The sequence below is a fragment of the Pongo pygmaeus genome, chromosome 18 (assembly GCF_028885625.2).
Source record: "Pongo pygmaeus isolate AG05252 chromosome 18, NHGRI_mPonPyg2-v2.0_pri, whole genome shotgun sequence".
NCBI lineage: Eukaryota > Metazoa > Chordata > Mammalia > Primates > Hominidae > Pongo > Pongo pygmaeus.
The window spans coordinates 2,713,822-2,732,306 of record NC_072391.2 but is presented as its reverse complement, the minus strand read 5'-3'; the positions used below and the strand labels follow the sequence as shown (position 1 = coordinate 2,732,306).

The following is an 18,485-nucleotide window of genomic DNA, read 5'->3' as shown; positions in this document are numbered from 1 at the left end:
GCTCCCTGCAGCCCATACTCACTCGCGTATTCTCTGGAGGTTGCCAGTTCTCGAGCCAGGACAACCTGGTTTGGAAAGAAAAGGAGAAAAAGAAACACAATGTAATAACCGGGACACTGGGTCTGACAAGTCCCTCTGCCCCACGCGCACGCTTCCTGTCCCCACTGAAGGCTTGAATCTACCGTGAAATATTTTGGGTCTTGTACTGACAAGTAGAGCTAAAAGCCAATGCTCGTGTTGATGTGTTCTAACAGCTAAGAGAAAACATATCCATCTCTCCATTGTTTTCAGAAGCTTCTTGATCAGCTGTAATAAGTCCTAACGGTGCAACACAAGTATAAATTCATGAGCCTCTTCGACTGCCACGCCCTTCACCAACAGTAGGAGTGGTAGGGCACAGGGGCTTCTTCGAAAACAATATGTCCTTCTAGTATACGTTCATTGCAAAGCCTGCCCTGAATTTTCATTTTTGGAAATAATTGTTATCATACATTTCGTATGATGGCGCTTGCGGATACCATGAAGAGAGCCTGGCTGTAAAGGACACAGAGAGCTAAACCAACAATGCATGGCCCTGTGTGCCCACAAGAGGGAGCCAGCTTCCCAGGATGCAGCAGGCCTCCTGCCCTGTCCTCTCCTTAGCACCCCTGAGCCCTGCACTCAAACCCCACCTCGGAGACAGAGCACTCCAGCAGGGCAGGCATCCCAAACAGGGGAGAGACCCTCCACTCGGACTAGCCTGGGGCACACCCTGAGGCACCAGACTGGAAATTCCTGGTGGGCCCACAGTTTAGCCAGAGCGCGTGAGACAGCTGTGCCAGGGAGGCCCCACCACCACCAAGTGGTACACAAGTGTCTCCTAAGACACCCACAGGGGGACGGCCTGAGGAGCAGGGAGCAGAGGAAACCTGTCCCGTTACATTCCTGGGGGCTGGCAGGAAGACCTTCAGGAGGCCACAGGGCCAGGTCCACCTGGCCCTGGGCTGTGAGCCGCAATCCGGGGCAGGACTCCTGACGGGACACGTCAGAAGAGATCCTGGAAAGCACCACGTGAGACGCCCTGCGGCGCTCAAGAAGAATGAAGTTGGATTCTGGGGACTCTACGTACTCAAGATCTTCCCAGAGGAATACGCCACGCATGGATGGCTCTCAGCTGCCGGGGAGAAAGGGGAAGTGGGCCGGGCAGGGCTCCCCTCTCTAGCTTATGTGTTTCTGTGAGGTCACGTTTCTCCACAAGAGCACGTGCTAGCTTCATAAGTAGAAAAAAGGAAGAAAGAATTGTGAACGAGCACTGATATTTAGTGGAACCCTTTCTAAGGGGATACTGATGTCATCTTTCTGTTGTCTAAACTCAACACTTCACAAGCAGGTTTCCTACAGGAAGGAAGGATCCTCTTCCAGAGAACGGCACGTGACGTGTCCCTCCCTGGAGGTTGTGACCGTCCTCAGGGGGCCTCCCGGCTCTCCAGTGCTGCACCTGGCTCTTGCCCAGCCTCCTAACTATCACTGTCCTTTCCCCCTCCCCTGGAAATCAACTTTTATGTGATCTCTAGTTCAGGAAAGCTGAGAGACAACTGAGGGTAACACATGTAATCTGAGACCCAGTACTGTGGATTCCAAACAGCCCCATGGAGGAGCCTCCAGCTCACCGTGCTCTCCCGGGCACCTCCCTGCTGCAGGTTCAGAAAGACACGGACCACAGCCCCTGGAGGGACAGTGCCTGCTCTCCACCCATCTCCAGAACCCAGGGAAACAGGCAGTTTCACAAATGAGTCTTCCTTTTTCAGTCAAGATAAATGTAAGGGCCATGTATGGTGGCACATGCCTGTGGTCCTAGCTACTCAGGAGGCTAAGGCAGGAGGATCGCTTAAGCCCAGGTGGTGAAGGCTGCAGTGAGCTATGATCACACCACTGCACTCCAGCCTAGGTGACAGAGCAAGATCCTGTTTCTAAAAGCATAAATACATACATAATAAAGTTAAATTAAAAAGAGAAATATAAGGAAGTAAAACTGAGGCCAAGCACAGTGGCTCACGCCTGTAATCCCAACACTTTGCAAGGCTGAGGAGAGACACTCACTTGAGCCTAGGAGTTCAAGACCAGTCTGGGCAACAAAGTGAGACCCTGTCTCTACAAAAAATTTTAAAATTGGTTGGGCACGGTGGTGCATTCCTGTAACTGCAGCTACTTGGGAAGCTGAGGTAAGAGGATCACTTGAGCCCAGGAAGTCGAGGCCGCAATGAGCTATGATCATGCCACTGCACTCAAGCCTGGGCGACAGAGCAAGACTCTGTCTCAAAAAACAAGTAAAGCTGAGAAAAGAAGAGGCCTCTTCTTTCACTGGGTGGTTGTAAGCAGCCATGCAGAATGCCCAAGGTTTTCCAAAGAGTTTCTTCTTCCTGAAAGGATCTGAGTCCCCAGACTTTGGGGACTAGTCTCGTGGTTGAAGGTATTTTTCATGAGCGCATAATCCTTTTATAAAAAACTTATGTCATAAAACCTGCAATTTAAAGAATCTAAAGTATAAGGGCAGCAAAAGTTAACATTAATTAAAACAATATGTTGGGAATATGGGTAAGCTGTATTTCACGTTTTTCTTTGCATTGTGAAATATTTCATATATGTAAAAAAGAGAAAAAAGGAAAATAAACCTCACATATGGTTTCTCCACAAAGGTCAGGCAAGAAAGAATTATTCAGGAACTCACCGAGGCCCCTCCAGTGAGGTGCCCCCAGGGCTCCCTGGAATGGCCCTAGCACACACACGGCGGCCACCTTGGCGACCACAGTGGCGGCACGGGACTCTGTCTCTTTATAGAGGCCCAGATGGAGACAGTGCACCCCGAGTTGCTCAGGCCTCCCCTCAACCTGTTACAACCTTCACTAAATCCACAACCACACACGGCTTCATGGGTCCCACATCAGCAAAACGTCCCATGTCGGCTGCTTTGAACCTTCATTTCTTTGCTTTCAGAGGAAAAAACACCCCGAGACAGGTAACAAGTGTGACGTGACAGTACTGCGACAATACTCCTGTTTGTGAAACTCGGAACACAAGAATCTGAAGGCTGTGTCTCCAGCAAATGTCCAGAGCGTACTGTTTTATGTATTTAAAAAAACAAAACAGAGAAATAAGAAAAGGTCAATAAGTGTCCCCAGAAAGCTCTGGAGAGATACTAACTTTCAATCTAAGAAAAAGAACAGGTTCCCAGGGCCCTGCCAGTGAGACACAAGGACACAGAATGTAACTTGCTGATGCCAGGTTAAAATGCAATTAACTACATTAGAAAAAACCTCCACAGACCATCAAGAGATGTGTCTAACGTTCTCATCTACAAAACCAGGTTACATATTTAGCCACACTCATCACGTGACCTGCTTGGGGGTTACCCAGCCCCCAAAGGCTCAAGTGGCCTTCACAACAGGTGACACCCCTCAAGGGACCTGAGACCTCCTGCCCGGAAGGACACCAGCCTTGCTTGGAGTCTCTGGCAAGCCCCGAGGAAGGTGAGCCTCCCCAAGGAAATCACGTGCATTAGACACAAAGCAGCAGCAAACACTCACCGTGGAAAAAGAGCCTTCCCCAAGAATTTTCCCAAACTTGAAGTCCTCAGGCCGCTTCTTCCGAGGCTGTGGCGGAGGCTGGGCATGCTGCAGGGAGCCAGCACCAGGCCGAGGCTCGGCTGCAGTGCCATCCATGGCAGGGCTCTGCCTGCTGCCACCAGGAATGCCAGGGGGCGTGCTGGACTCAGTCTGGGTCCTCACCATTGATGGGGATGGGCAGGAACATAACACCACGCTGGACTGGATGGGCACGGCGTCATACTAGGCGACAAAGAGGAAAAGGAGGTAAGGCTCAAGGCATCTGCCTTATTCTCAATGCACGGACCAAGGTGTAAGGACCTCATCGCAACACTCAAAAACAAACCCCAAGCACACGGCAGGACAGCTGAGCCCCACGGTCTGCTGTGAGCTGCCGGCCTCCTCTCCCGAGTCCTGGCCGTGCCATGGCTCCCCACTACTCCACTGGGCAGCACCTCGCCCTCCTCCTCTCCCTCGCGCTGCCTGAGCCTCCAGCCAACTCATCCCAAGGCCAAGGTAACCTGAGCAGAGACAGCACGGCACATCTTTAATTGTGGGGGGGATGGAGAGATAAGAGTGATGATCGAATGTGTTTACAATACACAGAGACGCCCAGTGCTGGCAAGACTATAACAAAGCGAGCGTACTCACACCACTGCGGCTGGCACCGAAACCCGGGATTGCAGTGGAAATGTTTTTGGAAAGCAGTTTGGCAACTGTCAACAAAGCGACTACAGAACAGTTGTCAATGAGACACAGAAATACGAAGGAGAGGAGGGAGGGCAGAAACCCAGTTAACAATGTAAGCGGGCACGGAGGGAAGATCAGCGTGCAAAGCTAGGTCGGCAAGACGTGCAAGGTGCACCCACAGCCGTAACAATCCCTCCCCAGACTCCAACGTGTCCTCACGGTGGTGGCTGTGGCCCCCCGCACTACAGAAGAACAACGCGAGGCGAGCTCAGGCGCACTGATGGTGGTTTCCGACACAACTCCCCACCCAAAGAACCCTGGAGAGCTCTTGACTCCCTCTGAGTAGGGTCCTAAAGTCTATGCTATGTCTGAAGACACAGGGTCTCCTGCTGCGTCTGTGCCAGGACAGAGGGACTGTCACCAGACAAGCTGCAATCCTTTTAAACACTAAAACCGGCCAGGCGCAGTGGCTCATGCCTGTAATCCCAGCACTTTGGGAGGATGAGGAGGGTAGATCTCTGAGGTCGGGAGTTCAAGATCAGCCTGACCAACATGAAGAAACCCCTTCTCTACTAAAAATACAAAATTAGGCCGGGCGCAGTGGCTCAGGCCTGTAATCCCAGCACTTTGGGGGGCCAAGGCAGGGTCAGGAGTTCAAGACCAGTCTGGCTAACATGGTGAAACCCAGTCTCTACTAAAAATACAAAATTTAGCTGGGCATGGTGGCGGACACCTGTAATCCCAGCTACTCAGGAGGCTAAAGTAGGAGAATCACTTGAACCCGGGAGGCGGAGGTTGCAGTGAGCTGAGATCACCCCACTGCACTCCAGCCTGGGGGACAAGAGCGAGACTTCATCTCAAAAAAAAAAAAGAAAAAAATACAAAATTAGCCAGGTGTAGTGGCGCATGCCTGTAATCCCAGCTACTCGGGAAGTTGAGGCAGGGGAATCGCTTGAACCCAGGAGTCGGAGGTTGCAGTGAGCCGCGATCACGCCACTGGACTCCAGCCGTGGTGATAGAGCAAGATTCTGTCTCAAAACAAAAAAAACTGTTACAGATACTAACATTGCAACAGTGTTACAGGCATGGCTACAGAAGAGACTAACAAGAAAACCACAACATGAAACCATGGTCATTAAAGTATGGGGATTATGGACTTTTCTTTTATGACAACTTTTTTGTTGGAGGCGGGGAAACAAGGTCTTGCTCTGTTGCCCAGGCTGGAGTGCAGTGGCGCCATCGATCATAGTTCAATACAGCCTCGAACTTCTGGGCTCAAGCAATCCTCTGGTCTCAGCATCCCAGTGTGCTGGGATTACAAGTTTGAGCCATCGAGCCCAGCTATCACACAAATCCAAGCTAAACATAACGTGAAGCCTAAGGTTCCCAGCTCTGCAGAAGGTGGGCTGCTGCCCTGAGGGTGGAGAAACGTTCTCATGTGTCCGAGAGGCTGGCTGAGCAGCCGGAGCAAGCACCAGGCTTTGGCTTCCCTGAAGCACGGAACCCTCTAGACTCGCAGGCTCACAAAGAACAAAGTAAACTCTTGAATCAAGACTCAGTGGGAAAAAGGTCATAATCACCAGGCTCGGAGCCAGCAAGAACCGTAATGGGCCTGGGCTGTCCTCGCAAGGCTGGCTAGCCATGGGCATACCTGGACACAACACAGGGGCTCCAAGGCTGCCCCGGACTGTGGAACAGCAGGACTGCACTGATCTGTAGGGATCCGCACAAGGGAAGGGAGGCAGGAGGAGCCGGCACTTCACACTGCACCGTCCCAGGCACCACAGCGTGGCTGCAAATTAAGCCGGCCGCTCCCATAAGCGGCCATCAGTGTCACACAGGTCGGGGAGGGGAGTGCACCACCTGTCTCTGCCAGGCCATCCCCCCGACACCTGTCCCACCACCATGTGCATCAGATCAACGTGGGCGTAAGTTCATCTGTGTGCCCAGCCCCCAAGCACAGCTCAAGGACACAGCAAGAGGGGAGTACAGGACAGTGGCAAACTCTGGCCTCCGGCAAGGTGGCCTCCAGCTGCGTCTCCACCAGAGGCAGGCGACGGCCCAGACCTGGTTTTCCAGCCCAGATGCAGAGCAGCACCTGTGGGGGTGCACAGCTAGAGGCCAGCCAGGGGACAGCACGCATGACACGCTTCCATTTCAGCAGAGATTCAAGGGAACACATTGCTTTATTAAAAACTGACAAGTGAGCCACTGAGTAAAATCTCATACGTGAACAAATTTTATGTTTTTAGTTTTATTCATTTATTTATGAATGAATGACTGAGAGTCTCGCTCTGTTGCCCAGGCTGACTGCAGTGGTGCAATTACAGCTCACTGTGGCCTCGACCTCCCAGGCTCTAAGTTTTGGTTGTTGTTGGTCGTCATAACCGAGGCAGGAGAGAAAATGTTACTGGCACCTGTTGGGTAGAGGCGGGGGTGCTGCTCAACATGCTACCAGGAACAGGTCTCCACAATAGAGGGACCCAGGCCACAGGGCAACCACTCCCAGCTGAGAAACCCTGCTCTGTCTTCATAGACTCTACCCCCACATCAGAAAGAAACCCACCAAGTCTTAGTGGCCTCCCTCCAAGCGCTCAGCACAGAGTGGGCCACGTGTGCAATGTGGCCCCGCAGCCTCACCTGGGACGGGGGAAGACAGAAACACAGGCACGGGCACAGGGAGCCTGGGAGAGAGCGGGGAGGGCCCAGGCTGAAGAAGCGTAGTTTAAAATCCTCATGCTATGTTTGGGCAACAGGAAGAACCTTATTCCCACAATACACACAGTGTGAAACGGCAGTGAGATTCCCCACAAGGGGACGTGACTTTAAATGGAGAAAACTGTACTGGAGCGGGACCAAGAGCCTCATGGAACAGAGAGTCCACGACAGACAGGAGCTAAGGGGCCGAGGGGAACGGAGGGCGTCTGGGGAGGAAAGTACCGCAGACTGGCCAGTGCATGGAAAATGAGAGGAGCAGGAGACACACCCCTACGGGGTGACAGTGCCACTTCCTCAGCAGCAGACGGTGAGACCCCTACTGTGGGACGATGCCACTAATCCCGACATCTGGGCAGAAACCCATCTTCCTGGTGAGAGATGCCCACGATCCATCCTCCTCGCAGACAGCAGAGGACACTCCGGCAGCAAGTGCTGCCTCCCTCTGGTAGTATCTTTTGGACTCCGGGCTCAGCTGTCACACAGGTTTTGGCTAAAACTCTGCTGGACAATGCTGTTTCCAAATGTCAGCCTTTGACATTTCACTTGCTGTGGGATTATACCCAGTAATTTCTCCGATTTAAGTTTTTTTTTTTTTTTTTTTTTACTAACTAAGCAAACTCTCAGCACAGAAGTGGGATGAAAAACACATCTAGCAAGCCAGGTCTGACTGCCATGAAGAACGCCTTGTTTCTTCCGCGGTGCAGCACACCACTGCAGAGCGAGAGCCATTCCAGCCAGGAAAGCGCTGGAAACAAGATCGGCTGGGTGCATCTGACCTACAGCCTGTTCCCTGCCAGGCTAGGAGATAGTGTCATCTTGCACAGAAGGAGCCACACCCCCACGCACCCCACCCCAGCAGCAGGTAAAAGAGCATGAAGCTCCACCTCCCGCACCGTGGGTATATTCTTAGCACTGTACCCCACGGGGGATCGGTGACTGAGACAGTAGTTAGAAAAACATGGTGTTCTATCTACTTCCCAGAGCCTGTCACAAGAGAAAGGTTTAAGCCAGGTTTTTTCCTATCTGTAAACATTCATTTACCTAATGCTAAATTTTTTTTTTTTTTTTGAGACAGAGTCTCGCTCTGTTGTCCAGGCTAGAGTGCAGCGGCATGATCTTGGCTCACTGCAACCTCCGCTTCCTGGGGTTCAAGTGACTCTCCTGCCTCAGCCTCCCCAGTAGCCGGGACTACATGCACCGACCACCACGCCTGGCTAATTTTCATATTTTTAGTAGAGATGGGGTTTCACCATGTTGGCCAGGCTGGTCTCGAGCTTCTGACCTCAACTGATCTACGTGCCTCAGCCTTTCAAAGTGCTGGGATTATAGGCGTGAGCCACGGGACCCAGCCCTAAATCTTATTTTTAAAAGATGACTGGCAACATCACCCAGACCAAAAGACTCAAAAGTGTGAATAAGTTTCTCCCCGCAGGAGTACCCGCCACCAGACACATCAACATAAACACTTGCTTGTCTTACTTTGCTGTGCACACCTGTCTGAAACCATAAGCATGCAGTGGGCAGGTGCACAATGACCTGGAGCCTGAGCTGAGCCCTGGCCTGCTTTTGATTTGGTGGATATGAGGTAGAAGGCTCACCCAGAGTCAGAGGACAGAGGGTGTGTACTCATGAGATGCAGGGATGGGGGAGATGCGGGGGACCGGGCCAAGCTGAAGGGGCAGGGAGAAGATGACAAGTTTATAACCACCAGATGGGCAGCGTCTCCAGCACAGACTCCACAGCCCTCCACCTGAATTCCCAGGGCCCCACTGCCTTCACTTCGGGACCCTCTCCAGCCCCCGCATCCGCCCCCACCAGGCAGGCACATCTATGTTGTTTGCACAGCTCACAGCCTATCTGGCAACCCCAAGTCCACAGTGCTGGAGGCATTATGGGGAGACGTGAGGCTCTATCCTGCTCAGTTGCACACAGCGCAGGACGTGGAGTGACATCTGCAGCACACCACTCTCTCCAAAACCATAAGAACATACTCAGTCTAGCCAGGCACAGTAGATCACACCTATAATCCCAGCACTTTGGGAGGCTAAGGTGGGGGGATCACTTGAGCCCAGGAGTTCAAGACCAGCCTGGGCAACACAGTGAGACCCGTCTCTACAAAAATTAGCCAGGTGTGGTGTGTGCACCTGTAGTCCCAGCTACTTGGGAGGCTGGGGTATGGAGACTGCTTGAGTCCAGGAGGTCAAGGTTGCAGTGAACTGAGATTGCACCACTGCACCCCAGCCTCGGTGACAGAGTGAGACATTATCTCAAAAAAAAAAAAAAACAAAAGTTAAAAAGAGGGTGGGTGTGGTGGCTCACACCTGTAATCCCAGCACTTTGGGAGGCTGAGGCAGGCAGACCACCTGAGGTCAGGAGTTCAAGACCAGCCTGGCCAATATGGTGAAACCCCATCTCTACTAAAAATACAGAAAAAAAATTAGCCAGGCGTGGTGGCACATGCCTGTAGTCCCAGCTACTGGAGAGGCTGAGGCAGGAGAATCGCTTGAACCTGGGAAGTGCAGATTGCAGGGAGCCAAGATCATGCCACACTGCACTCCAGCCTCGGCCTCAGAGCAAAACTGTCTTAAAAAAAAAAAAAAAAAAAAAAAGGCCGGGTGCAGTGGCTCATGCCTGTAATCCCAGCACTTTGGGAGGCAGAGGCGGGCGGATCACCTGAGGTCAGGAGTTAGAGACCAGCCTGACCACATGGAGAAATCCCGTCTCTACTAAAAATACAAAAAAACTAGCCGGGCTTGTTGGTGCATGCCTGTAATCCCAGATACTTGAGAGGCTGAGGCAGGAGAATCGCTTCAACCTGCAAGGCAGAGGTTGCAGTGAGCTGAGATCATGCCATTGCACTCTAGCCTAGGCAACAAGAGTGAAATTTCGTCTCAAAAAAAAAAAAAAAAAAAAATAGTCCGGGCGCAGAGGCCAAAGTGGGTGGATCACTTGAGCCCATGAGTTCAAGACCAGCCTGGGCAAACACAGCAAAACCCCATCTCTACTAAAAATATAAACATTAACCAGGCATGGTGGCATGTGCCTGTGGTCGCAGCTAACTGGGAGGCTGAGGCAGGAGGATTACCTAAGCCCGGGGAGGTCAAGGCTGCAATAAGCCAAGATCACGTCACTGCACTCCAGCGTGGAAGACAGGAGACCCTGCCTCAAAAATAAAAAATAATAAGTAAATAAATAAAAAGAATATATACACTATTTTGTTTATCAAAGTCTCTTAAAGGAGATGACTTAACTACACTATGGACCCAATTATTCAGCCAATAAGAGGACACGGTCCCTGCCCATAGAAAGCTGATGTCCAGCCTGACTGCAATACAGAACCATCCAGTTAAAGTGGTGGGGGTGGCTATGCAGAGATGGGCGGGTGCTGGGAGAGTCAAGGGCAGCCCCTTGGCTGGCCAGGGGCTCAGACAGACCAGTTGGGGAGATGCATCACTTGCCCAGGGAAAGTGATGACAGCTTAGATGGCACTGCAAGAGCAGGGAGGATCACACTCATGTCCAGAAAAGTGAAACGTAAAACAGCTAAACATGTACCACACAATTTTCATACAAAAATTTTATATATATAAAATTTTTAAAAATAGAGATGGGGTTTTGCTTGTTGTCCCAGCTGGTTTCGAACTCCTGAGCTCAACTGATCTGCCTGCCTCAGCCTCCCAACGTGATGCAATTACAGGCATGAGCCACCATGCCTGGCCACTTTTTTTCTGTTTTGGGACGGGGTCTCACTCTTTCTCCCAGGCTGGAGTTCAGTGGCACGATCATAGCTCACTGCAGTCTCGACCTCCTGGGCTCAAGTGATCCTCCCACCTCAGCCTCCTGAGTAGTGGGACCACAGGTGTGCACCACCGTGTCCAGCTAATTTTTGTATTTTTGTAGAGGTGGGGTCTTATCATGTTGCCCAGGCTGGTCTCAAACTCCAGGGCTCAAGTGATCCGCCCTCCTTGGCCTCCCAAAGTGCTGGATTACAGACCTGAGCCACCACACCAGGCTGCCCCACACATTGTAAAGTTTCGCTTCCCCCTAATGTCAGATTCCAAAGACAGCAGCCTCCATGAGTCAGAAAGAAACATCAGTCATTTTGAAATCAACATCCAAGTGAACTGTAGAAAGGCCTCTGGATTTTTGAAACGGCAATAACAGATGATGTAATACAGACAAAGACGCCCCCACCCCACTGCTTTCCCACTGCATGCTTTACATGACACGGCACAGCTTCCACGCCAGCAGCTTCAATCATGTAAGGCGAATGCAGTCCCATCAAGACCATAGCATTGGCTGAGCAGCTACTCCATGCTGGGCACTGTCCTGGGCACTGGAAGTACAGCAAAGAACGAAACCAAGACCATGCCCTCCAGAAGCCTGCATTCCAGCAGGACAGACGGACTTCAAAACACAGAGCAGGAAAATGCACAGCGTGTCAGATGGTGATGATTACTATGAGAAAAATAAAGCAGGCAAAGAGAACAGGACTATTTGGATGAGGGTGGTGCAAATTCAAATAATCAGACAGCCTTTGCTGGGAAGGTGATATCCGAGCAAAGATTCGAGAAGGTGGGGAGAGCCCCAGAACCTTCCCGGCAGAGCAGAGGAGGCCCGGGAAGCTCTGGACTCACAGCTGTTCAGCACGGCCACCACACGGCCACTTCCAGACAGAGCCCCTGGCTGCTGGGTAGGGACCCCAGCACCTCAGAGTACCCTTTCTGGGGTCACTTCTGGCACCCTCTGCAAACCTCAAGGGGGAAGTGTGAGGCCTGGGGCTGTCCATCAGGGTCCAGGCACCTCCTGAAGGAGCCTCTCAAAGCCATCCAATCACCGGCTCCAGACCCACGCTGTCAGACATCTCTGTGGCCACCAGACCACTGCCACTCTCACGGGTGTGACGACATGGGACCTGTCTACTGGTAGTCTTCTGCCTTCATGGAATTCTGCAACTTCCTTCCTGCCTCGGCCACAGCATGTCAGCCAAGCACCTGTCAGGGTCCCTGGCTCATGGGACCCATCACTGTGTTTAGAAGCTCAACACAGTGCTCCTGCCTCCTCTTCAGACCCATCAGAACTTGCTACCATGGGTGTGTTTTAATAAATAACTTTATTTCTGCAGCCAAAAAAAAAAAAAAAAAAGATAGTTACAATATTACCTTTAAAAGCACTTTTAAGCATCAATTGTGAAATAAAAAGCCCGAGCAAAAGCCCTCTTTGAGTGTGAAGTGTCTAAATGTTTATTCGTACTACTATTGTTGTAAAGGGCAGATTTCGTAGCATTTTTAGGTGGTGATTAAACTGCAGAAACAGCATCCCGAGACCGCCTGCCACGATCTGGAGGAAATGCACTGCCAGGGCCCACGTGCACGGTAGGGTCCTGCCAGGCTCCCAAAATGCCCCGTCCCAGCACTCAGTCCCATGGAGGCAGCACAGCCTCAGGGAGGCCAGCGACTCTGGGCCTGGGGGTGAGTCCTTCAGCCCCTGCACAGCCCAATCAATCTGCCACCCACTTGGTGACCCCAAATTGTAGTAAGTAAACACTTCCGGTTACTCAATAGCTTCTGAAATTTAAATCTCTGGAACAATTTACAGCAATAAGACCCTAGGTGCACCTGTCTACTATCCTTGTCCTCCCTAATAAAATGGGCTAGGCGTGGTGGCTCATGCCTGTAATCCCCCATTTTGGGAGGCCAAGGCAGGAGAACTGCTTGAGCCCAGGTGTTGGGAGACCAGCCTGAGTAACATGGCGAGACCTCACATCTAATAAAAAAAAAAAAAAATCTGCTGGCTGCAGTGGCACACACCTGTAATCCCAGCTACTAGGGAGGCTGAAGTGGGAGAATTACTTGAGCCCAGGAGGCTGAGGCTGCAGTGAGCCTTGGTCATACCACCACACTCCAGCAAGGGTGACAGAACAAAACCTTGTCTCTTTTTAAAAAAGAAATAAAAATTAAAACAAAAAAAAGAGCCAGGCATGGTGGTGTGCACCTGTGGTTCCACTTACAGCTGAGGTGGGAGGATCAATTGGGCCGGGAGTTCGAGGTTGAGGTGAGCTATCATCGAGACCCTGTATTCCAGTCTGGGCAACAGAGCAAGGCTCTTTCTCTCTCTCTCTTTTTCTTTTTTTTTTAAAGGAGCTTGGCTGTGCGCGGTGGCTCACGCCTGTAATCTCGGCACTTTGGGAGGCTGAGGCGGGTGGATCACAAGGTCAGGAGATCGACACCATCCTGGCTAACAGGGTGAAACCCTGTCTCTACTAAAAATACAAAAAATTAGCCGGATGTGGTGGCGGGCGCCTGTAGTCCCAGCTACTCAGGAGGCTGAGGCAGAAGAATGGCATGAACTTGGGAGGTGGAGCTTGCAGTGAGCCAAGACTGCGCCACTGCACTCCAGCCTGGGCCACAGAGGGAGACTCCGTCTTAAAAAAAAAAAGGAGCTCCTCACAAGAGAAGTCCACCAAAAACACCAGTGCCCACCTCACAGGTGTGGGGTCACCATGCAAGCCCCCCACTACCTGGTTATGATCTGATCACTGGACTTTCCTACACACACACAGGTGCACGCACCACACCCAAGGGAAGGTGGGGAGCTGTGGCCTGCCTCGCCAGCAGCCTCACACACTGGCTCCCTGAGGCTCCTCATGGCCAAGGCCTGCCCAGGTCAGTGCGGCTTCTTTCCCACCAGGAGCCTCCTGCCAACCACGTCTTTCCACACCCCCTTCTCAGTCCTGGCAATCAATCAGTCTCCCTAGTCAGGACAGGACCCTCTCTGTCCTCTTCTACCTTCTACTCCACCGTCGAGACAAGCTTCTGTGACTTCATCAGTGCTGAGAAATGTGAAATGCGTGCCACGGCACAGGTCTACTGAGAACAAGGAAAGGCCAATGTTCTAAACGCAATGTGGCTGGGAGAATAAGCACCATCAACAGGTTAGGTCCTTAAAGCTACCAGGTGCCATCCCCCAAGTCTCTGGAAGAGGGGCTCTCACATCCCCCCACGCCACTCAATGACGAGTCACTGCCCCTTACTTATTCCCACAGGCAGATGGGATCACCAGGTGCTGGTCCTGTTGCTATTTTCCACAGTAGGCACTCAGGTTTCAGCCAGCCCTAGCCCGAGCCCCCAACCACACCTCTGATAGGAAAACAAACCCTGAGTTTTAAACAAATTGAAACCTGTAAAAATGTAGCCCATGGGTAAACTGGGCATTTTCTGAGGATTTTGTTTCATAAAATATGTATATAAGAAGTTAGAGTTTCAATTTCTTTAACCTGTCTGGGTATGAAGTTCAGCAGTCTCCATGTCTTAGAAGTAGAAACCAGGCAGGGCGCAGTGGCTCATGCCTGTAATCCCAGCACTTCCGGAGGCTGAAGTGGGAGGATGGCTTGAGTCAAGGAGTTCAAGACCAGTCTGTGCAATATAGTGAAATCCCATCTCTACAAAAAAAAATTTTTAAAGTAGCCAGGCGTAGTGGCGTGTGCCTATAGTCCTACCTACCAGTGAAGCTGAGGCAGGAGAATCACCTGAGGCCAGGAGTACAAGACTAGCCTGGGCAACACAGTGAGACCCCATTTCTTTTTAAGAACCCCATCTTTTTTTAAAGAAAAAAAAAAAGTAGATACTCTCTTGGCTAGGCACAGTGGCTCATGCCTGTAATCCCAGCACTTTGGGAGGCCGAGGCAGGCGCATCATCTGAGATCAGGAGTTTGAGACCAGCCTGGCCAATAGGTAAAAACCCATCTCTACTAAAAATACAAACATTAGTTGGGTGTGGTGGCACGCACCTATAATCCCAGCTACTCGGGAGGCTGAGGTAGGAGAATCCCTTGAACCCGGGAGGCGGAGGTTGCAGTGGGCAGAGATTGCTTCACTGCATTCCAGCCTGGGTTATAAAAGCAAAACTCCGTCTCAAAAAAAAAAAAAAAAAAAAAAAAAGATGGAAATCAGGGCGCCTCCTATGGTCAAGATGCTGTCACGCAGATGAACACTTCAGCCAGCAAGAGAAAGGATCCCGAGCAGAAAGCTAAGCTACCTTTAAATGGCAGTGTGTGCTCTGGAGCCTGGGAATGCAGTGCGACAGGTACAGCCAGTGCCCGCACACTCTTACACGCGGCAAGCAGGAACTGCTCTCTCCAGGCCCCCGGACCAAAGTTGTGGGAGACTGCCACAATCCACCCAGCTCATCTCCAAAGGGATACTGCCCTCAGGTCAGCTGTGCTCACTGGCAACGAACATTCTGGTAAAAACCTCCTCTCACCCCAGAAAACTCCACAAAGCTAGGCCCAGCACAGAAAACCAGGTGGAGGAAGGGGGTGTTCGGGAGGGACAGCCGCCACCTTCCCCTGCCCCTCAGGCTGCCACCATCAAGGACAACTGTGGTGGACTAGCAAAACCAAAGCCCCAGTCGAGTTCCAGGCTTACAGCTTACCTGTGGGTAAGCCACTGCTCTCCGACCCATCAAGACTCTTCTATAAAATGAGGCTAATGACATGGGCCCACCTGCAAGGGCTGCGGGCCCCACACCAGACAGGAGTGTGAAGCACTCTGTGGAGTCCGGCGGGCAGCTCACAGGGCAGGGGATTCTTGGTGTGTTCGTACCAGCAACCCGTGCCCAAAGGCTCTGCCCACGCTGGTCCTTGGCCACGGGGAGCTGGCCCACAGCAGGCAAGTGGTCACCAACGCTCTCCCGCAGTGCAAGTCAGCAAAACGCAGCTCGCCCCCACCAGCGTGGAGCCCCGGCAACAGGCGAGGGCCGGAGGAAAGCTGTTTCTATTTCTCCACGAAGGGAGGGAGGAGCAGCTCCAAGGACAGCTACTCAATCTGTCCTCCCACAGCCATCTCCACTGGCCTCCCAAGGAGCCTCTCACTTACCCAGGGCAGACAGAGGGCAACGAAGCGGGGACTGCCAACTGCCTCAAGTCTGGTCCTCAGGCTCAACCGGGCTGCCAGCCTCAGGAAGCGCCAGGTCTCAATTTCACTAACCCACATCTTCAACATTAACTTTGTATACTTGTCACACAAACATATGATAAAACACCAAAGTACAAGATTTCTCTGCAAGGAGGCTTTGTTCACTTCCTGCACTTTGGAACTTCCTACAGGTGTACTTTAAACACCACTGACCAACATGAAAACCAGGATGCCAGTTACCTCTGAACGGGAGGGGCCAGAAACCACAATCTGGAGGGCCACTCGAGCCTTCTGGTAAAATCCTGTTTTTCAAGTAGGGTGGCGGGCATGTGTGTTTATTTTCATTCTTTAAACTCTCCGTATATCTTCTGTGTGCCCCTTATAGGTATAACTTTAAATGCTGTTGTTTAAAATAAATAAAATGCCATTTTTCCCTACTAAAAAAAAAATTTATTAAGTGCTTGCTGTTTGCCACACATTCTTCTGAGCATTTTACATGTATTATCGTGGTTAGTCCTCAAAACAACTCTTGGGGTGGGTACCATCAGCATCCTTTCTACAGATGGGGACACTGAGTATACAGCAGGCTTTTCTCCAGTCAAACACTCCACAGTGAGGTCACATGCAATTCTGAAACAGAATCCAACTACAGAGCCCACACTCCCAGCCCTCCCATGAGTAGGGGGTCGCCCATCTGAGGCTGATGTGTGTTCACCAGGGAACCAGAAGGGGCCGGAGGAAAACTGCAGCACTTAATCCTCAGTGCCTCACCACACCGCAGGCCACACCCTCTGACCTGCCCATTCCCCTACATGGCATCTAGGCAACACAGTCAGAAATTCAGACTAAGATTTATATTATTAAAATATTCATTAAGAAGTTACTCCTAGGCCAGTTGCGGTGGCTCACGCCTGTAATCTCAGCACTTTGGGAGGCTGAGGCAGGTGGATCACCTGAGGTTGGGAGCTGGAGACCAGCCTGACCAACATGGAGAAACCCTGTCTCTACTAAAAATACAAAATTAGCCGGGTGTGGGGGCGCATGCCTGTAGTCCCAGCTACTCGGGAAGCTGAGGCAGGAGAACCACTTGAACCCGGGAGGCAGAGGTTGCAATGAGCTGAGATTGCGCCACTGCACTCCAGCCTGGGCAACAGAGCGAGACACCGTCTCAAAAACAAAAAGAAAAGAAAAAGAAAAAGAAAAAAAAAAGACAGGGGCAGCAGGCGGAGGGGGAGCAGACTCATCTCAAATCTGCCTCACATCCCCTGGAGGGATGCGGCCCCACCCGACTAGAAACCAGCCCTGTCAGTCTGCCTTGCTGGGGACAGCTCTGTCCCTGCAGTGTCCCAGGAGCATCCATGCCTGCAGAAAGCAGGTGCCTGGACTCCATGCCAGCTCTGACCCAAAAGTCAGAAGGCCTCCAAGTCCCAAGTGTCTTCATCTGGAAACTGGAAGGATCCAACTGGGTGAGCAAGAAGGTCCCTTCCGAAATTAAATTACTACGAGTGTCCTACAATCTATGACACAAAACCCGCAAGTAGCAGAGAGCAGAGCAGGTCTACGTGCTTCCTTTTAGTAAAGTAAAACTAAGTTTGCCAGACACAGTAGCGTGTACCTGTAGTCTCAGCTACTCAGGAGGCTGAGATGGGAGGGTCGTTTGAGCCCAGGAGTTGGAGACTGCAGTGAGCTATGATCCCACCACTGCACTCCAGCCTGGATGACAGAGCGAGACCTCATCTCTAAAACAAACAATAATAATTTTTTAAAAGTTTTATAAGTAATTTTGTTTAATGTCATCAGTGATGAGTCATGTGGATGTCATGTACCCCAATATGACACACTAAGGGCACCTCGTCTCTGTGGGATTCTTCCTAACCCCACAACCTGTCCAACCACAAGACATCAAACAAATCCAAATGAAGGCACATTCTGCAAAATACCTGACCAGGACTCCTCAAAAGTACCAAGGTGATGACAAACAAGGAAGGACGGCAGCTACCCTACACCAGAGGGGGCGAACAAGACAGGACAACGTGATGCGATGTGGCACTGGGGGCGGGGTCCTGGGACAGCAAGGACATCAGGGGGAAAACTGATAAAATCCAAAACGGGCCTGTTGCTCGGTGAGTAGTGTGGTGCCAGCGTGAACACCTCAGTTTTGACAGAGGTATCACGGTCATGTGATAGCATTAGGGGAAGCTGGCTGGGGGCAATTATGGAAATTCTGTGTTGTCTGCAATTTTTCTACATACCTAAAAGTATTCCAAAATAGTTTATGTTTTCAATAATTTTGTTAGGAGGCTATTTTGAGAGCTTCAGGTAAACTCACAGGATCTGAAAACATCCTGTGTCATTCAAAACCTGACTCTGACTCAATGCTCAACATTAACTTGAAAAATGTAGGGCTACTGAAGGGAAATAATATACTTGAAAGGAAAAAAGCCCTAACAGAACAAGTTTAGTATGAATTTCTTATTACCACCAACTTCTTTGGCATGTTTTGTCCAAAGGTCTCAGAGTTTGGATGCAAACCCAGCCTCCCAGCAGAAGCCAGCTGTATCAGGCGAGTGCAGGCCGCCTAG

General features: G+C 51.2%; 1 protein-coding gene across 3 annotated transcripts in view; it reads right to left on the bottom strand.

The window, feature by feature from the left end:
- The window catches only part of PDPK1 (3-phosphoinositide dependent protein kinase 1), a 70,753-nt gene that overhangs the window by 42,073 nt on the left and 10,195 nt on the right, over positions 1–18,485 (bottom strand). For all 3 annotated transcript variants that reach the window (XM_054454852.2, XM_054454856.2, XM_054454854.2), the window contains exons 2-3: positions 3,564–3,824; positions 23–65 (exon numbers count right to left, since the gene is read on the bottom strand). In XM_054454852.2, coding sequence (XP_054310827.1) covers positions 23–65; positions 3,564–3,824 — 304 coding nt within the window. The remainder of the gene's footprint in view (positions 1–22; positions 66–3,563; positions 3,825–18,485) is intronic.